The sequence below is a fragment of the Myxine glutinosa genome, chromosome 8 (genome assembly GCF_964187855.1).
Source record: "Myxine glutinosa chromosome 8, kmMyxGlut1.1, whole genome shotgun sequence".
Classification (NCBI taxonomy): Eukaryota; Metazoa; Chordata; class Myxini; order Myxiniformes; family Myxinidae; genus Myxine; species Myxine glutinosa.
The window spans coordinates 144,136,423-144,152,300 of record NC_136268.1 but is presented as its reverse complement, the minus strand read 5'-3'; the positions used below and the strand labels follow the sequence as shown (position 1 = coordinate 144,152,300).

Below are 15,878 nucleotides of genomic sequence, written 5' to 3'. Positions count from 1 at the left end.
TCGCGTGTGCCGAACGTGGCGGACACACTCTGCCTCGGATGGCACATTTGAGAGCGTATTCATTTATTTCACGTTTGCAAACTATGTTGGCGCTATGTTGGCGTTAAACTATGTTTTAAAACTAATAAAAACCCCGGGGGGATTGTCACTGTACTCGCAAGCCGTTCGCCGTTCGCTTTGGCGTTGCGAATGGACCAAAACATTTCATGCACCAAACCATTTCATGTAAAGCGTTCGCCGTTCGCTTTGGCGTTGCGAATGGACCAAAACATTTCATGGACCAAACCATTTCATGTAAATAGAGGGGGGGATATAATTTTAGATATAGATATAGTACGGGCATGCCCTAGTATTCCAAGTTTCAGCTAATTTCAATGTATAACCCTTGAGATATGAGCCCCAACACATTTTGGGCGGACGGACGTATGGACAGACACCAACTGATTTCGAGGGTTTTCTAAATATAACTCAAGAATGTGGAAACAGACGTTCCTGAAATTTGGAACATATTACCTCAACATAAAAAGCATTTACTTCTGAAACGTGCAGCCGATTTCGTCCAGTAGAAGCCGAGAAACGTATTTTCAGTCCCCATGTTAAAGCTTGAAAGATGGAAAGCTTGATGGAAAACGTGAAAGATGAGGAAGTTGTTGTGGTGGGAGGAGACCTGAATGGACATGTGGGAAGGAGTATGGATGGTTTTGAGGGAGTTCATGGGGGTTACGGATATGGTGTGAGAAATGGAGAAGGTGTAAGGATTTTGGAGTTTGCTGATGGAGCTGATTTGTTGATTTGTAATACTCAGTTCCAGAAAGAGGACAATAAGCTTGTTACATACACGTCAGGTGGGTCGACGACAACCGTTGACTACCTGATGGTGCGTCGGCGAGATAGGGGGCACCTCCGGGACACAAAGGTGATCCCGGGGGAGGAGGCTGTTTCACAGCACCACTTGGTTGTCTGCGACATAAGGGTGAAAGGTGCGAGGAGAGCTCGGCGGGTGAAGTACCAACCGAGAATGAAGGTGTGGAGGTTGAAAGAGGTGACAGTAAGGGAGGCATTAAAAGAGAGGCTGAGTAGGGTAGAGGATAATGTGGTTGAGCTTGAAAGTGGTTGGATGTCAATGAAAGCTAGTCTGTTGGGAGCCGTTGGTGAGGTATGTGGATGGACAAAAGGACCACCGAGGCACTCGGAAACATGGTGGTGGGATGTTGAGGTTGGAAAGAGGATTGACGAGAAGAGGAAGAAGTTCAAAGAGTGGCAGAAGGCGAAGGGTACGGGAGCAGAAACAGCAGAGCATGAAAGTTATAAGGCAGCCAGGAAGGCTGCAAAGAAAGAGGTAGCAAAGGCGCAGGAGGCATGTAGGAAAATGTTCGGAGAACGCTTGGATTCGGAAGAGGGTCAGAAAGCAGTATTCAGGATTGCAAAGCAGATAGCGAAAGAGAGGTGTGATGTGATGGGGGTGAGTTGCTTGAAGGATGAAGTGGGACAAATCGTTGTCGACCCAGATGGAATTAAAGGAAGATGGAAAAGATATATGGAAATGCTGTTGAATACAGAGAATGAATGGGATGGCAACATAGAGAGTAACCCAGTTTTAGGACCGGCAGAGAAGATAACTGAGAAGGAAGTTGAGGAAGCGATAAAAGCAATGAAGAGTGGAAAAGCGGGAGGGCCGACGGGAGTTGTGGGAGATATGTTGAAGGCAGCAGGAAGTTGGGGTGTGAAGAGAATGACAGAGATCTGTAATCTGGTGGTGAAAGAAGGCCGCATTCCAGTGGATTGGGAACTGAGTACCCTCGTCCCTCTATACAAGGGGAAAGGTGACCCTCTGGAGTGTGGCTCGTACCGAGCGATAAAGTTATTGGAGCATGGAATGAAGGTATTGGAAAGGGTGTTGGAGAGGAGGATAAGGAAGAAAGTGAAGATCGACGAAATGCAGTTTGGATTTATGCCAGGAAGAGGAACGACAGATGCGCTTTTCATTGTGAGGCAGTTGCAGGAGAAGTACATGGATAAGAGGAAGAAGTTGTTTTTTGGGTTTGTTGATCTGGAGAAAGCATTCGATAGGGTTCCACGCAAAGTATTGACATGGGCATTGAGGAAGTTAGGAGTGGAGGAATGGTTGATCAGAGTAGTGATGGCAATGTACAAAAGAGCACGCACAGCTGTAAGGACGAAGGACGGGAACAGTGGTGAGTTTGAGGTGAAGGTGGGAGTGCATCAGGGGTCGGTACTAAGTCCACTACTATTTGTAGCTGTGATGGAGGTGCTGGCTCAGACCGTAAAGGAGGGTTTACCGTGGGAGTTGTTGTATGCAGATGATCTGGTGTTGATTGCGGAAAGTATGGATGGACTGAAGGAAAAGATGAACAAGTGGAAGGAATGTATGGAGACAAAAGGTCTGAAGGTGAATATCGGAAAGACAAAGGTGATGGCAAGTGGTAAAGCATGTGGTGAGGTGGAAAGAACTGGGAAGTGGCCGTGTGCTGTGTGCAGGAAGGGTGTCGGAGTGAACTCCATTCAATGTACAATGTGTGCTGAGTGGGTTCATCAAAAATGTAGTGGTCTGAGAGGGTCATTAACCAGTGTGGCAGCTACATTCAAATGTAAGGTGTGCACAGAGGGAGCTGCAGATGGAGGAAATGTTGAGTTGGATCTTGGAGACGGCGTGAAGCTGGAAGGTGTGAAAACATTTTGCTACCTCGGAGACATGCTGAATGGAGAAGGTGGATCAGACTCGGCAACGGTTGCTCGAGTGAGATGTGCATGGAAGAAGTTTCGGGAACTGAGTGGCGTGCTGATGAGGAGGAGAGTGTCGCTGAAGCTGAAGGGAAAGGTGTATGCTGCATGTGTGAGAAGTGTTATGATTTATGGGAGCGAGACATGGGTAATGAACGTAGAGCAGCAACGAAGGCTGGAAAGGGTGGAAATGTGAATGGTTCGATGGATGTGCGGAGTATCGTTGAGAGAGAGGAAGACAAATGATGAATTGCGAAAGATGATGGGAATATTGCCTGTGATTGATGCTGTGAAGAGGAACAGGTTGAGATGGTTTGGTCATGTATTGAGGAAGGATGAAAATGACTGGTTGAGAAGAGTGATGGAAGTTAATGTAGAAGGAAGTAGAGGGCGGGGAAGACCGAGAAAGACTTGGCTAAAGATGGTGGAAGAAGAAATGCGGGCAAGGGGGTTAACAAGGAGAGATGCAGAAAATAGGGCAAAATGGAGAAGATTGTCATGGGGACCGCAAGGCTAACCCCCGCTCTAGCAGGGAACATGGCCTTAAAATGCATGTTGTTGTTGTTGTATGTTAAAGCTGCACACAGAGAAACGATCCCTTATATAAAGGGAGGGGCGCTTTGCGCCTCCCTTTGATGTTTTTTGATTGGTGTTCCACATGATTAGTGCCTCGGTAAGTGCTGAACATGACAATCCCATGACAATAATGAAAACTAGTGTTGGAAAACGCACCAGGACACACAAACAAGTTTTAATTGATGTAATTCTCATACATTTGGGTCCCAGTATAATTGCCATACTGACGATAACAGATTTCGGCGTGCTGGAAGAGCACGAGGTGTTCCTGTGACGGTATCGGTCTGATTCACTAACCGTGGCTCCCACGTATGGAATTCTTCGGATGAGGCGGAAAAATGTATTTTTACAGCGACTGAGTAGAGCTGTGGTCACAGACAAGGAAAGGAGAAATGAGGAAAACAATATTCTGTGTAGATCGCAATTCAATAAAAATGAATGGTGATGGTGAAGCAAGGATTGTGTCAAGTGATGTAGAGAAGATAAAGAGCCAAGAAAGGGAGGTGCAGGGGTGAGCAGGTGAGGAAGCTGATGTGGAGGGGGTGAGATAGGGTGGTGAGAAGATTCACTGTGGAAAAGATGACGTGAGAAGGAGAGGGGATGTCATAGAAAAAATGAGGTGAACAGGTGAGGGAGCCACTGTGGAGATGATGACACGAGCATGGAAAACGACCCTCCATGGAGGCAAGGAGGGCTGGGAGCAGAAAAGTTGGATGTGAAGAGATGGCTGGGTGGTGATTATAGGGAAGTCTGATCTTTTAACGGAAGTGGTGATCTGAGTGGGTGTGTGGTTGGTGGGCTGAGGGGTGTGGGTGATGGTGGGGGTAGAGCTTGAGGGGCACGAGTGGTGGTGGCGGTGGGGGATGCGGGGTCATGGGTGGCGGTGGGAAGTTGAGGGGCCGTGGGTGCTGGTGGGGTGTTGAGGGGTCGTGGGTGCTGGTGGGGTGTTGAGGGGTCACGGGTGGTGGTGGGAGTTTGAGGATCACGGGTGGTGGTGGGGAGTTGAGGGGTCATGGGTGCTGGTGGGGTGTTGAGGGGTCACGGGTGGTGGTGGGGAGTTGAGGGGTCATGGGTGGCGGTGGGGGGTTGAGGAGTCACGGGTGGTAGTGGGGGGTTGAGGGGTCACGGGTGGTGGTGGGGGTTGAGGGGTCACGGGTGGTGGTGGGGGTTGAGGGGTCACGGGTGGTGGTGGGGGTTGAGGGGTCACAGGTGGTAGTGGGGAGTTGAGGGGTTGAGGGGTAACGGGTGGTGGTGGGGGGTTGAGGGGTCACGGGTGGTGGTGGGGAGTTGAGGGGTCATGGGTGGCGGTGGGGGGTTGAGGGGTCACGGGTGGTTGTGGGGGGTTGAGGGGTCACGGGTGGTGGTGGGGGTTGAGGGGTCACGGGTGGTGGTGGGGGTTGAGGGGTCACGGGTGGTGGTGGGGGTTGAGGGGTCACGGGTGGTGGTGGGGCGTTGAGGGGTCACGGGTGGTGGTGGGGGGTTGAGGGGCCACGGGTGGTGGTGGGGAGTTGAGGGGTCACGGGTGGTAGTGGGGAGTTGAGGGGTTGAGGGGTCACGGGTGGTGGTGGGGCGTTGAGGGGTCACGGGTGGTGGTGGGGGGTTGAGGGGCCACAGGTGGTGGTGGGGGTTGAGGGGTCACAGGTGGTAGTGGGGAGTTGAGGGGTTGAGGGGTCACGGGTGGTAGTGGGGGGTTGAGGGGTCACAAGTGGTGGTGGGGGTTGAGGGGTCACGGGTGGTGGTGGGGCGTTGAGGGGTCACGGGTGGTGGTGGGGGGTTGAGGGGCCACAGGTGGTGGTGGGGGTTGAGGGGTCACAGGTGGTAGTGGGGAATTGAGGAGTTGAGGGGTCACGGGTGGTAGTGGGGGGTTGAGGGGTCACGGGTGGTAGTGGGGGGTTGAGGGGTCACAGGTGGTGGTGGGGCGTTGAGGGGTCACGGGTGGTGGTGGGGGGTTGAGGGGCCACAGGTGGTGGTGGGGGTTGAGGGGTCACAGGTGGTAGTGGGGAGTTGAGGGGTTGAGGGGTCACGGGTGGTAGTGGGGGGTTGAGGGGTCACAAGTGGTGGTGGGGGTTGAGGGGTCACGGGTGGTGGTGGGGGTTGAGGGGTCACGGGTGGTGGTGGGGGTTGAGGAGTCACGGGTGGTGGTGGGGGTTGAGGGGTCACGGGTGGTGGTGGGGGTTGAGGGGTCACGGGTGGTGGTGGGGCGTTGAGGGGTCACGGGTGGTGGTGGGGGGTTGAGGGGCCACGGGTGGTGGTGGGGAGTTGAGGGGTCACGGGTGGTAGTGGGGAGTTGAGCCGTTAAGTGGTTGTGAGCAAAGACTTACACTCAGACTGCCAGAGGAATCCGTGGAGCCAACAAGCTGCAAGTGTCATTACAACCGATCCGAGCACCACCAACCACGGCGGGAACAAGTCCAAATACTTATCCACATCCTGCAGAGCGTCTTCAACCGCATCCCAGGCATGTTCGGCGACCACACACACCTGCGATCCACACAGGATTACTTGGTAGTTCTTTGGAAAACGAGAGGTTCAACCCTCGTCTTGGGTGTAGGTAGATCCGTGAGGGTCGAGAGGTCATTATGATCGCGGTCGGTCGGAAAAACAAGGAAAAACAACTCGGAAATGAACGACTCACCCATTCCGGAACGTGTTCCATGAAGCTTTGTTTAAATGAATAACAATGGATCCCTGTGTCGCTTCACTTCACTTATCGCACACCTTGTGGTGTGTTCTCGCTATGTCGCGTCCCCTGCCCGCCCTCGCACCCAATCTGCTCTGCACCGAAGCGTTTCAGATCCAGTCAGATGTTGATTGTTGATAAGATCATATCAGGAGAGTTTCTTCCTTTGTGAAAGTTATTCCTTCCCTGTTATCCTTCTCTCATGCAATCGTTACATATCTCTCCTTTGAACGAAAATGTTTGTTTTTAAGAATACTTGTCGTGCCGTTTGTGCTGCCACCGGTCCGTCACACCCCTAATGTTCGACGTCACCCGAGGACAGTAACCCCGAGTATGACGCGGCTCGTACAGTGACGCTGTGACGTCATTACGTTTCCGTGTCACGTGATGTACAAACTGAGATTGATTCGCGTGGATTGTTTTGATTTTCCTGTCCGTGTTCGTGCTCCCTGTGGGGACGTTGCCCGCGGGTCTCCTTGTGCTTTGTGCTGCGCACACCTTGGACTCGTCCTTTCTTTATCAACTGATGCTTCACAATGTGGCTGAAAGTGGTTTGTTATGCGTCATATACTCATATACCTGTTACCTACGTGAAGGTTTTTCTTGCTTATCTTTTGGAACTCAATATATTCCCGTGTGGTGTTGAGAACCAAATCCAAGACTGTCCCAATAAAAGGGTCATGTGTCTCCTCCACGAGTCCACGACCCCCGATTTGTTTTCTGTGCTTGGAAGAACAAATTCGATTGTAAAATCGATATAATCTAAATATTTGATTTCAAGGGTTGAGAACATAAAAAATGGGAGAAAGGTGATGGAAGGATCTTTGGAATGAGGTGGGAATGTGGTTGGAGTCCAAACTCCAGACTCTAAGATCTTAAGGCAGCCACCTTAACCGTGCCTCCAACACCTGGCTTGGCTGATGTGAAGGTATGAACTGATGAAGGACAGAGAGAGTCGTTTGTTGGGAAATGAGTCCAAGGCATTGTTTACATCCAGAGATGAAGATATAGATCGTGGGCAGTGGAATGCAGGAGAGGGTGAACCGTAGTTGGCAGGTTTGGATTACATGGTTTGGGGTAAGAGTGGAAGAGACAGGTGGGGATTGATGGGGTAGGATGGACCAGTACCTCTTCTATCTATTTCTGGGAAAATACTTGCCCGCATCATTCTTGATCACATGTCACCAACAATTGTCAACAGCATGACCCATGAAAGCCAAATGCGCTTTTCGTGCTGGACGTGGCACGACCAATATGATGTTCTCCGCTCGTCAACTTCAGGAAAAGACCAGAGAACATCATCGTGATCTATACATGGTCTTCGTCGACCTTACGAAAGCGTTTGATCTGGTTAGTCGAAGAGGCCTGTGGAGCTACTGTACAAAGTCGGCTGTCCCTCCAAGTTGATCAACATCCTCAGATCCTTCCACGATGGCGTGTTTGCTCATGTGAGGAACAGTGCATGCACCTCTGAGTCATTTCCTGTTACCAATGGCGCAACGCAAGGCTGTCTCCTAGTTCCTCTATTATTTAGCAGTGTGTTTTCCTCCATGCTTCATGGTGCCTTCGAAAATTGCACCTGGGGAGTGATGATCCAGTTTCACACCGACACCGACGGTAGTGCCTTTAATTTGCAGCTTCTGAAGGCCAAGACCAGAATCACAGAAATGTTGCTCCATGATCAACTTTTCACCGACGACTGCGCACTCTTCAGTCATAATATCGAAGATATTCAATTTATTGTCAACTCCTTTGTGCAATCTGCTCCTTTGCTATGGCCTTACGATTAGCCTCAAGAAGACCGAGGCTATGCTTCGGCCGAGACCAGAAGGTGCGTATACCGTCCCATTCATTACCATCGATGAAACCACTCAAGGTTGTAGATAAGTTCTGCTACTCAAAATGCAATGATTGATGAAGTAACATCAAGACTCGGAAAAGCATTGGTGTCCTTTGAAAGATTGACACATCACCTTTGGCATGAATGTGGCATTCACCTGGACACCAAGATCAGTGTCTATCGTGTCGTTGTCTTATCGACACTCCTGCACAGATGCGAATCTTGGACACCCTTTCGTCGCCATATGAAACGCCTTGATCAATTCCATATGTGATGTAAGATTCTTGGTATTACCTGGTGGGACACAATACATAAGACTTCAGTCCTATACCGCTGTCGTATCCAAGGAATTGAGTATTTCCTGCTGCAAGCCCAGCTTCGCTGGTCAGGACACCTCACAAGCATGGAAGACCAGAGAATCCCAAGAGCGCTTTTCGATGGACAACTCAAATTTGGTAAACGGATCATGTGATGGACAAATAAAGCGTTAAAGACGTCCTTAAGTCTACACTCAAGTATTGTGCCATTCCAGTAGTCACCTGGGAACACCAGGGCACAAACAGGTCAGCTTGGCGTAACTTCCTAACCCAAGACTTCAGTCCCAGACCGCTGTCGTATCCAAGGAATTGAGTATTTCCTGCTGCAAGCCCAGCTTCGCTGGTCAGGACACCTCACACGCATGGAAGACCAAGAGCGCTTTTCGATGGAACAACTCAAATTTGGTAAATGGATCATGTGATGGACAAAGAAAGCGTTAAAGACGTCCTTAAGTCTACACTCAAGTCTTGTGCCATTCCAGTAGTCACCTGGGAACACCAGGCCACAAACAGGTCAGCTTGGCATAACTTCCTAACCCAAGACTTCAGTCCCAGACCGCTGTCGTATCCAAGGAATTGAGTATTTCATGCTGCAAGCCCAGCTTCGCTGGTCAGGACACCTCACACGCATGGAAGACCAAGAGCGCTTTTCGATGGAACAACTCAAATTTGGTAAATGGATCATGTGTTGGACAAAGAAAGCGTTAAAGACGTCCTTAAGTCTACACTCAAGTGTTGTGCCATTCCAGTAGTCACCTGGGAACATCAGGCCACAAACAGGTCAGCTTGGCGTAACATTTGCCGCAAAGGCCTGGACCACTCTGAATGTGGGACACTTGCTATCGAGAGACGGCGGAGGGGAGAAAGGTAAACCTACAAACATCCATCTCCGCAAGGACCAGTCCATACCAGCGATGTTTGCGGTAGACGCTGTGGGTCCCGCATTGGACTATACATCCATCGCTCAATGCACAATGCTTGGTGAGCACGTCAACGGAGGGAAGAGATCTGTCGAAAGGGACGACTCACACAATCATCATCATATACAAGAAGACGCTTTCCATCTTAGGATACCTAAATCGGCATCAGGGCCGCACACATTGAATGTTTTCAAGAAGGCCACGCTATGTCGGTACCTGTGTAGTCGATCCTTCATACTAAAAAAAAATTCAAGTCATTAGATTTCAGATTTGTTGTTGTAAGTTGTTGTCCCCAAATGAATCTTTCAGAACTTTGAGCTTGTCTTATCTGGTAATCATTAAATATTATCGTACTTGTATGTACAACCATCTGGATTGTAAAACAGTTTCAGAATGTCTTATCTCCCAACATAAAGTGATCTCTCCTGTTTCGTGTGCGTTCACCTTTTTGGCAGGCCACTTGATTTTTTGCTCAATATTTTTCTCATTGTTGTTATCATCTATTTGTTAACAGTACTTTTCCAGGTCACCTTGTTTACTAATTCCTCCTGACATTCAAATCAATCTTCTGGGTATGGAGCACATCCCATCATGTGCAGGCCAAGTGGCATGCCCATTATGACACGTTGTAGATGCTCCTGGGGTGCACAAGTCATAAAGTCTTGCATTGGGTAACGCCATTTACTGAAGATTTTAAATTCCAACTGTTTTGTCACTGGAAGGTGTGGCATAAGGTATCCTGAAAACAAAATTGGCCAATGTGCTACCTCCAATCATGGCTTATACCGACTTCCTCCTCTCTCGTAGTCAGCGTGTGGCTCTTAATGGGATCATCTGTCTCCTCTCCTTGTCGAGGCCGAAGTTCCTCGAGGCACTGTCTTGGGCCCAGTCTTGTTCCGCATCTTAATCAATGATCTTTCTGATTCTCTGTAAAATCCGATACTTATCTCTTGGCAGATGACTCGACCTTCCATCCTTCAGATCGACAGGCAGCAAGTAGGAGGATTATGTCTTTCACTATGTCTCTGAAAGAACCATCTGGCTAATCCTCCACTGAACTTCTTACTAAGAGGTGCAGTCCATCAAATATTTAGGCGTCGCTATCTGCCATGATCTATTTTGGCCAAACCAAGTATCCAAGTTGGTCTACAAAGGCATCCTCTGTTGTACAGTGTCTTTCCTTGGCAAATCTGAACTTTTATCATCTTCCAAGGCCTTCATCCACAGCTCCATGGAGTACTGCTCTTCTCTTTGGGATGATGCCCTTGCCTCGCACCTTGCAATTTATGATGGTATGGAGGACAAGGCCCTCAAAATCACTGGGATCTCTGAACAATGAAGCTGATTATCTGGACCTGTTACTCTCACATTGTAGACAAGTAGGTGGTCTTTGACTTCTATCGTCTCCTTTCTTGGTCTGCCACCCTCTGCCATTTTCTTGCCCCTCCCACTCAGGTTGCCCCAGTTTTCCCCTTCCATGTCCTTTTGCATTCGTTTTCTCACTCTTCCACAAGCTTCAACTTTGTAAACAAAAAATCCTATGTCTAAGTCCTGATGCTGCATTATAAAAGGTGAAAACATTTTGCCTTTTCGGAAATAAAAGTCATTGGGGGTTTTTGTAAAATTCTTACTTGGCAACCCAAAACCCAATTTTTTCAGTTACACAATGATTTATTTTGTGTGGTATTTGATCTTCCATTGTAACCTAACCTTACGTTGAGCCTGTAAGAAGAAGAAAAGGAAGTAGACGAGGACGAAGAACCACTCCTTTGGCATCTTCAGATGCATCGGGTTGTCAAGGCAGTTTTTCCTTGGCTAGGGGCACAATCCTGGACGGGTCGCCACTCCGATACAGGCTACTCAAATGGTAGGGCCTGTAACAAGTCCAATCGGGTAAAACGGTCAATCGAGACAGGCTCAGTGGTGCCAAGGCAGCCCCATAGAAAGGATTACACTGGGTGGTTTAAATTGTCTTCCCATGACTAGTCAGGCCCAGAATTTGCAATTCGTTCAACGGGCTGGTGGTGTTGGTATACCTCGACTGGTCTTCGCGATGGACACCATGTGAGGCCTTTAATGTCCAACAACTCATGTTGGCAGACGCTCAATTTAACATCATCAAAATAAACATCAGGGGGGTGGGGGGGGGGGGTTAATAGCTGGATCGAGATCCAAACCCTGGCCAGACAGCTTAAAGGGGAGTGTGTGTACCTCTATGCCATCCAGCTAGGCCACAATGCTCAAAGGTCTACTCTTGTGAAATACATGTATGGAGTGTTTAACAAGCACATCGCAGAAAGGAGAACCGGTTTAACCTGCCATGAAGATTATAATGTAAATGAATAAGAATGAATCGAATCCATGCAAGTATGGTGTGAATAAGAAGGTACAGAAGTGAGTGTACTGCACGTAACAATCCATAAAAGTTGCTATGACTTTTATGAATTGCTGTGAATTTGCTTGAATTTATTTTTTTGAACTTTGCTCTGAAATTTGCTTTGAATTAAAACCATGCTGTAGCGAAAACGTGTTATCAGAACACATGATATATGAGGGTCGCCCGAATTTATTGTTTCATTTAAAAAAAAAAACTCACCAAATGCTTCAAACTGGACAGAGTGTCATTGCTGATAAAGCAGACAGTGGGAAAATGTAACGCTGGTTGGTTTGGTTATGCTGGTTGGTTTGGTTATGCTGGGTGGTTTGGTTATGCTGAGTGGTTTGGTTACACTGGGTGATTTGGTTACACTGGGTGATTTGGTTACGCTGGGTGATTTGGTTACACTGGGTGGTTTGGTTGTGCTGGGTGGTTTGGTTACACTGGTTGGTTTGGTTATGCTGGGTGGTTTGGTTATGCTGAGTGGTTTGGTTACGCTGGGTGATTTGGTTACACTGGGTGATTTGGTTACGCTGGGTGGTTTGGTTACACTGGGTGGTTTGGTTGTGCTGGGTGATTTGGTTCCGCTGGGTGATTTGGTTCCGCTGGGTGATTTGGTTATGTTGGGTGGTTTGGTTACACTGGGTAATTTGGTTACGCTGGGTGGTTTGGTTATGCTGAGTGGTTTGGTTACACTGGGTGATTTGGTTACACTGGGTGATTTGGTTATGTTGGGTGGTTTGGTTACACTGGGTGATTTGGTTACGCTGGGTGGTTTGGTTATGCTGAGTGGTTTGGTTACACTGGGTGACTTGGTTACGCTGGGTGATTTGGTTACACTGGGTGATTTGGTTACACTGGGTGATTTGGTTACGCTGGGTGATTTGGTTACGCTGGGTGATTTGGTTACGCTGGGTGATTTGGTTACACTGGGTGATTTGGTTACGCTGGGTGATTTGGTTACGCTGGGTGATTTGGTTACACTGGGTGATTTGGTTACGCTGGGTGATTTGGTTACACTGGGTGATTTGGTTACGCTGGGTGATTTGGTTACACTGGGTGATTTGGTTACGCTGGGTGATTTGGTTACACTGGGTGATTTGGTTACACTGGGTGATTTGGTTACACTGGGTGATTTGGTTACGCTGGGTGATTTGGTTACACTGGGTGATTTGGTTACGCTGGGTGATTTGGTTACGCTGGGTGGTTTGGTTACACTGGGTGATTTGGTTACACTGGGTGATTTGGTTACGCTGGGTGGTTTGGTTATGCTGAGTGGTTTGGTTACACTGGGGGATTTGGTTACGCTGGGTGATTTGGTTACACTGGGTGATTTGGTTACACTGGGTGATTTGGTTACACTGGGTGATTTGGTTACGCTGGGTGATTTGGTTACACTGGGTGGTTTGGTTGTGCTGGGTGATTTGGTTCCGCTGGGTGATTTGGTTCCGCTGGGTGATTTGGTTATGTTGGGTGGTTTGGTTACACTGGGTGATTTGGTTACGCTGGGTGGTTTGGTTATGCTGAGTGGTTTGGTTACACTGGGTGATTTGGTTACACTGGGTGATTTGGTTATGTTGGGTGGTTTGGTTACACTGGGTGATTTGGTTACGCTGGGTGGTTTGGTTACACTGGGTGATTTGGTTACGCTGGGTGATTTGGTTATGTTGGGTGGTTTGGTTACACTGGGTGATTTGGTTATGCTGGGTGGTTTGGTTATGCTGAGTGGTTTGGTTACACTGGGTGATTTGGTTACACTGGGTGATTTGGTTACGCTGCGTGATTTGGTTACGCTGGGTGGTTTGGTTACACTGGGTGATTTGGTTCCGCTGGGTGATTTGGTTCCGCTGGGTGATTTGGTTCCGCTGGGTGATTTGGTTCAGCTGGGTGGTTTGGTTACACTGGTTTTCACATTTTGTTTTGTTGAAGCCTGAATTTAAAATGGATTATATTGAGGCGTTTTGTTACTGATCTACACATAAAACCCCATAATGTTTATGGGGTTTTATGTGTAGATCAGTAACCAGTAACCTAACCTAACCCTAACCCTAACCCTAACAACCCGCAGCTATGCAGTGGAATTTTTTTTTTTTTTTAATTAATTACAAATTTAAAGCTGAAATGTCTTGAGTCGATAAGTATTCAACCCCTTTGCTATGACACTCCAAATTGAGCTCAAGTGCATCCAATTTCCTTTGATCATCCTTGAGATGTCTCAACAACTTGATTGGAGTCCACCTGGGGCCAATTCAATTGATTGGACATGATTTAGAAAGAAACACACTTTTATATATAAGTCCCACAGTTGACAGTTCATGTCAGAGCAGAAACTCTACCATGAAGTCCAATGAACTGTCCTCCTCAGATAGAATTGTGAGGAGGCATCGATCTGGGGAAGGGTATAAAACAATTTCTAGAGTGTTGAAAGCTCCCAAGAGCACAGTGAGCTCCATTATTACCCTGCGCTCGCGAAGCGAAAAGCAGGGTTATGCATTCATTTGAGTACGTATGCTGGGTGCCGTACGTGTGCTGTGTGCCGTGTGCCGTGTGCCTTTCCCCGCCATGTGTACATGTCTGCATTTTAAAAATTATTTTTTCCTCGACAATGGTTGATCCGATTGACACGAAATGTTACCATAGAAGCGCCTACGCCTGTATAATTTTTTATTCATAATTATGACGTCATAGGTCACGTGCTACAAGTGCCATCTTGGAAAAACTTCGCACCTCTATATCTCTGAAACCACTTCATGGAAAAAATTGAGACCTGGTTCATTGTCAATTACTCCCCATGGGGAATAAGATATTGTTGCAGATCTCGGGTTCGTCGACATACTAAGGGGGGATTAAGCCCTACTCCCCCTCGAACTCCGAGTCCACGAGGCCGCCACCCACACTACACACGTGATGGACAGATTGCCAATCAATTCCAGCCGCCGAGCCCGCAGCTATGCATGGAAGGGTTAACGGTCACGACCCGAGTACCTTCAACACACGCAGCTGTGAGAACGGGGACTGAACCTCGCACGAGTCACGCTGGTACTGAACGCCCGAGCGGTTGTGCGTCGTGTAACTCGTGCCGTTAATCACTATTGAACCTGATCGAGCGGTTTTAATTCGGGCAATGCTCGGCCAATGTTGAAAGGACGATGACGGCCAGGTTGGAAACGAACCACAGGATTTATTACAATGTACAATATTCACAGGAAAAGGACACAGCGAAGAATCGTAATGGCCTTACCTACGTTCCCAGACAAGGGCCCTCAGATTCGTTTGGGGAAGGGAAGGAAGAGGGGAATGCGCCCAAAGCGCGGCCGCTTCGTGCAGTTTGCCTGGACGGGCTCGTTGGCGGATACCCCCAAGGATCGCTCCAACCCCAGGACACTACAGCCGGGGATGTTCGCGGCAGGGTCGTTGATCACGGTCGTGCGCGTAGCAGGAATCCGAGGAGCGTATCTCAGGGTCAGCGAGGCAAAGCGTGCGTGGCAGAGAGCGTCTATGTGCAGGGAGTCCAGGCAGAGAGAGCGTCCGGGCAGAGAGAGAGTTCAGAGTGCCTGCAAGAGAGCGTCAGCCAGCATCTGCAAGAGAGAGAGAGAGCGGGGGTTCGGCCGGGTTTTATAGCCCCTTACGAACCCCCCCCCTCCTCCCCCACTCGAACGTTCCACGGGCCTCCATTGGCCACCTGGGGTCACGTGTCGTGACAGCCCCTTATTGGTCACCCTCGGCCACTCCCTTCAGCTCCCATTGGCTGCAACTTATTGGCCACTCCCTTCAGCTCCCATTGGCTGCTTGCTGCTCTCCGGCCACGCCCTCCAGCTTCTCCCTCGGGCCTGCAATGCCTGTCCTAGGCCCATGACCAGGCACTTTAGGCTTCAATGAGGCCTACCATTATCCTGCCTGCCTCAACGCATACTAACACTGGGAAGATGACTATACTTCACATTTAATAAGAAATAACTAACTATGCGAGGCTACATGTTGTGGTGTAACTAACTATGGGGGGGGGGGGTTCCCTTTATTCCCAAAACCGCAACAATATGTTAATGATGATGTCATTGGTGCCTTCGTTATGACGTCATAATTCGGCAAATACAACACTTATCCATCCGATCATTATTTTAAAATTTTCAGCAAGTGTTGGTCTGATGGACACAAATTTTTCACCATAGGAGCGCCTCCTCCTTCAGAATATTTTAATGATAATCATGACGTCATAGGTCATGTAATACAGGCGCTATCTTGGAAAAAAACCCGAAAAATGTTGCACCTCTATATCTCCAAAACCGCTGCTTGGAAAAAATTTAAACAAGCGTCATTGTAAAGAACTCCATATGGGGAATAGGTGTTGTTAACGATGACGTCATTGGTGCCCTAATTATGACGTCATAATTCGCCAGGAACAACACTTAGTCTGATCTTGTTTGAA

The 15,878-nt window shown here is 48.6% G+C and overlaps 1 protein-coding gene across 1 annotated transcript in view; it reads right to left on the bottom strand.

Moving 5' to 3' along the window:
* SGPL1 (sphingosine-1-phosphate lyase 1) overlaps positions 1-6,328 on the bottom strand; it is a 22,692-nt gene extending 16,364 nt beyond the window's left edge. The window contains exons 1-3 of the mRNA XM_068125328.2: positions 5,954-6,328; positions 5,640-5,799; positions 3,616-3,683 (exon numbers count right to left, since the gene is read on the bottom strand). Coding sequence (XP_067981429.2) covers positions 3,616-3,683; positions 5,640-5,799; positions 5,954-5,974 — 249 coding nt within the window. The 5' untranslated portion in view covers positions 5,975-6,328. The remainder of the gene's footprint in view (positions 1-3,615; positions 3,684-5,639; positions 5,800-5,953) is intronic.
* Between the last annotated feature and the right edge of the window lie 9,550 nt (positions 6,329-15,878).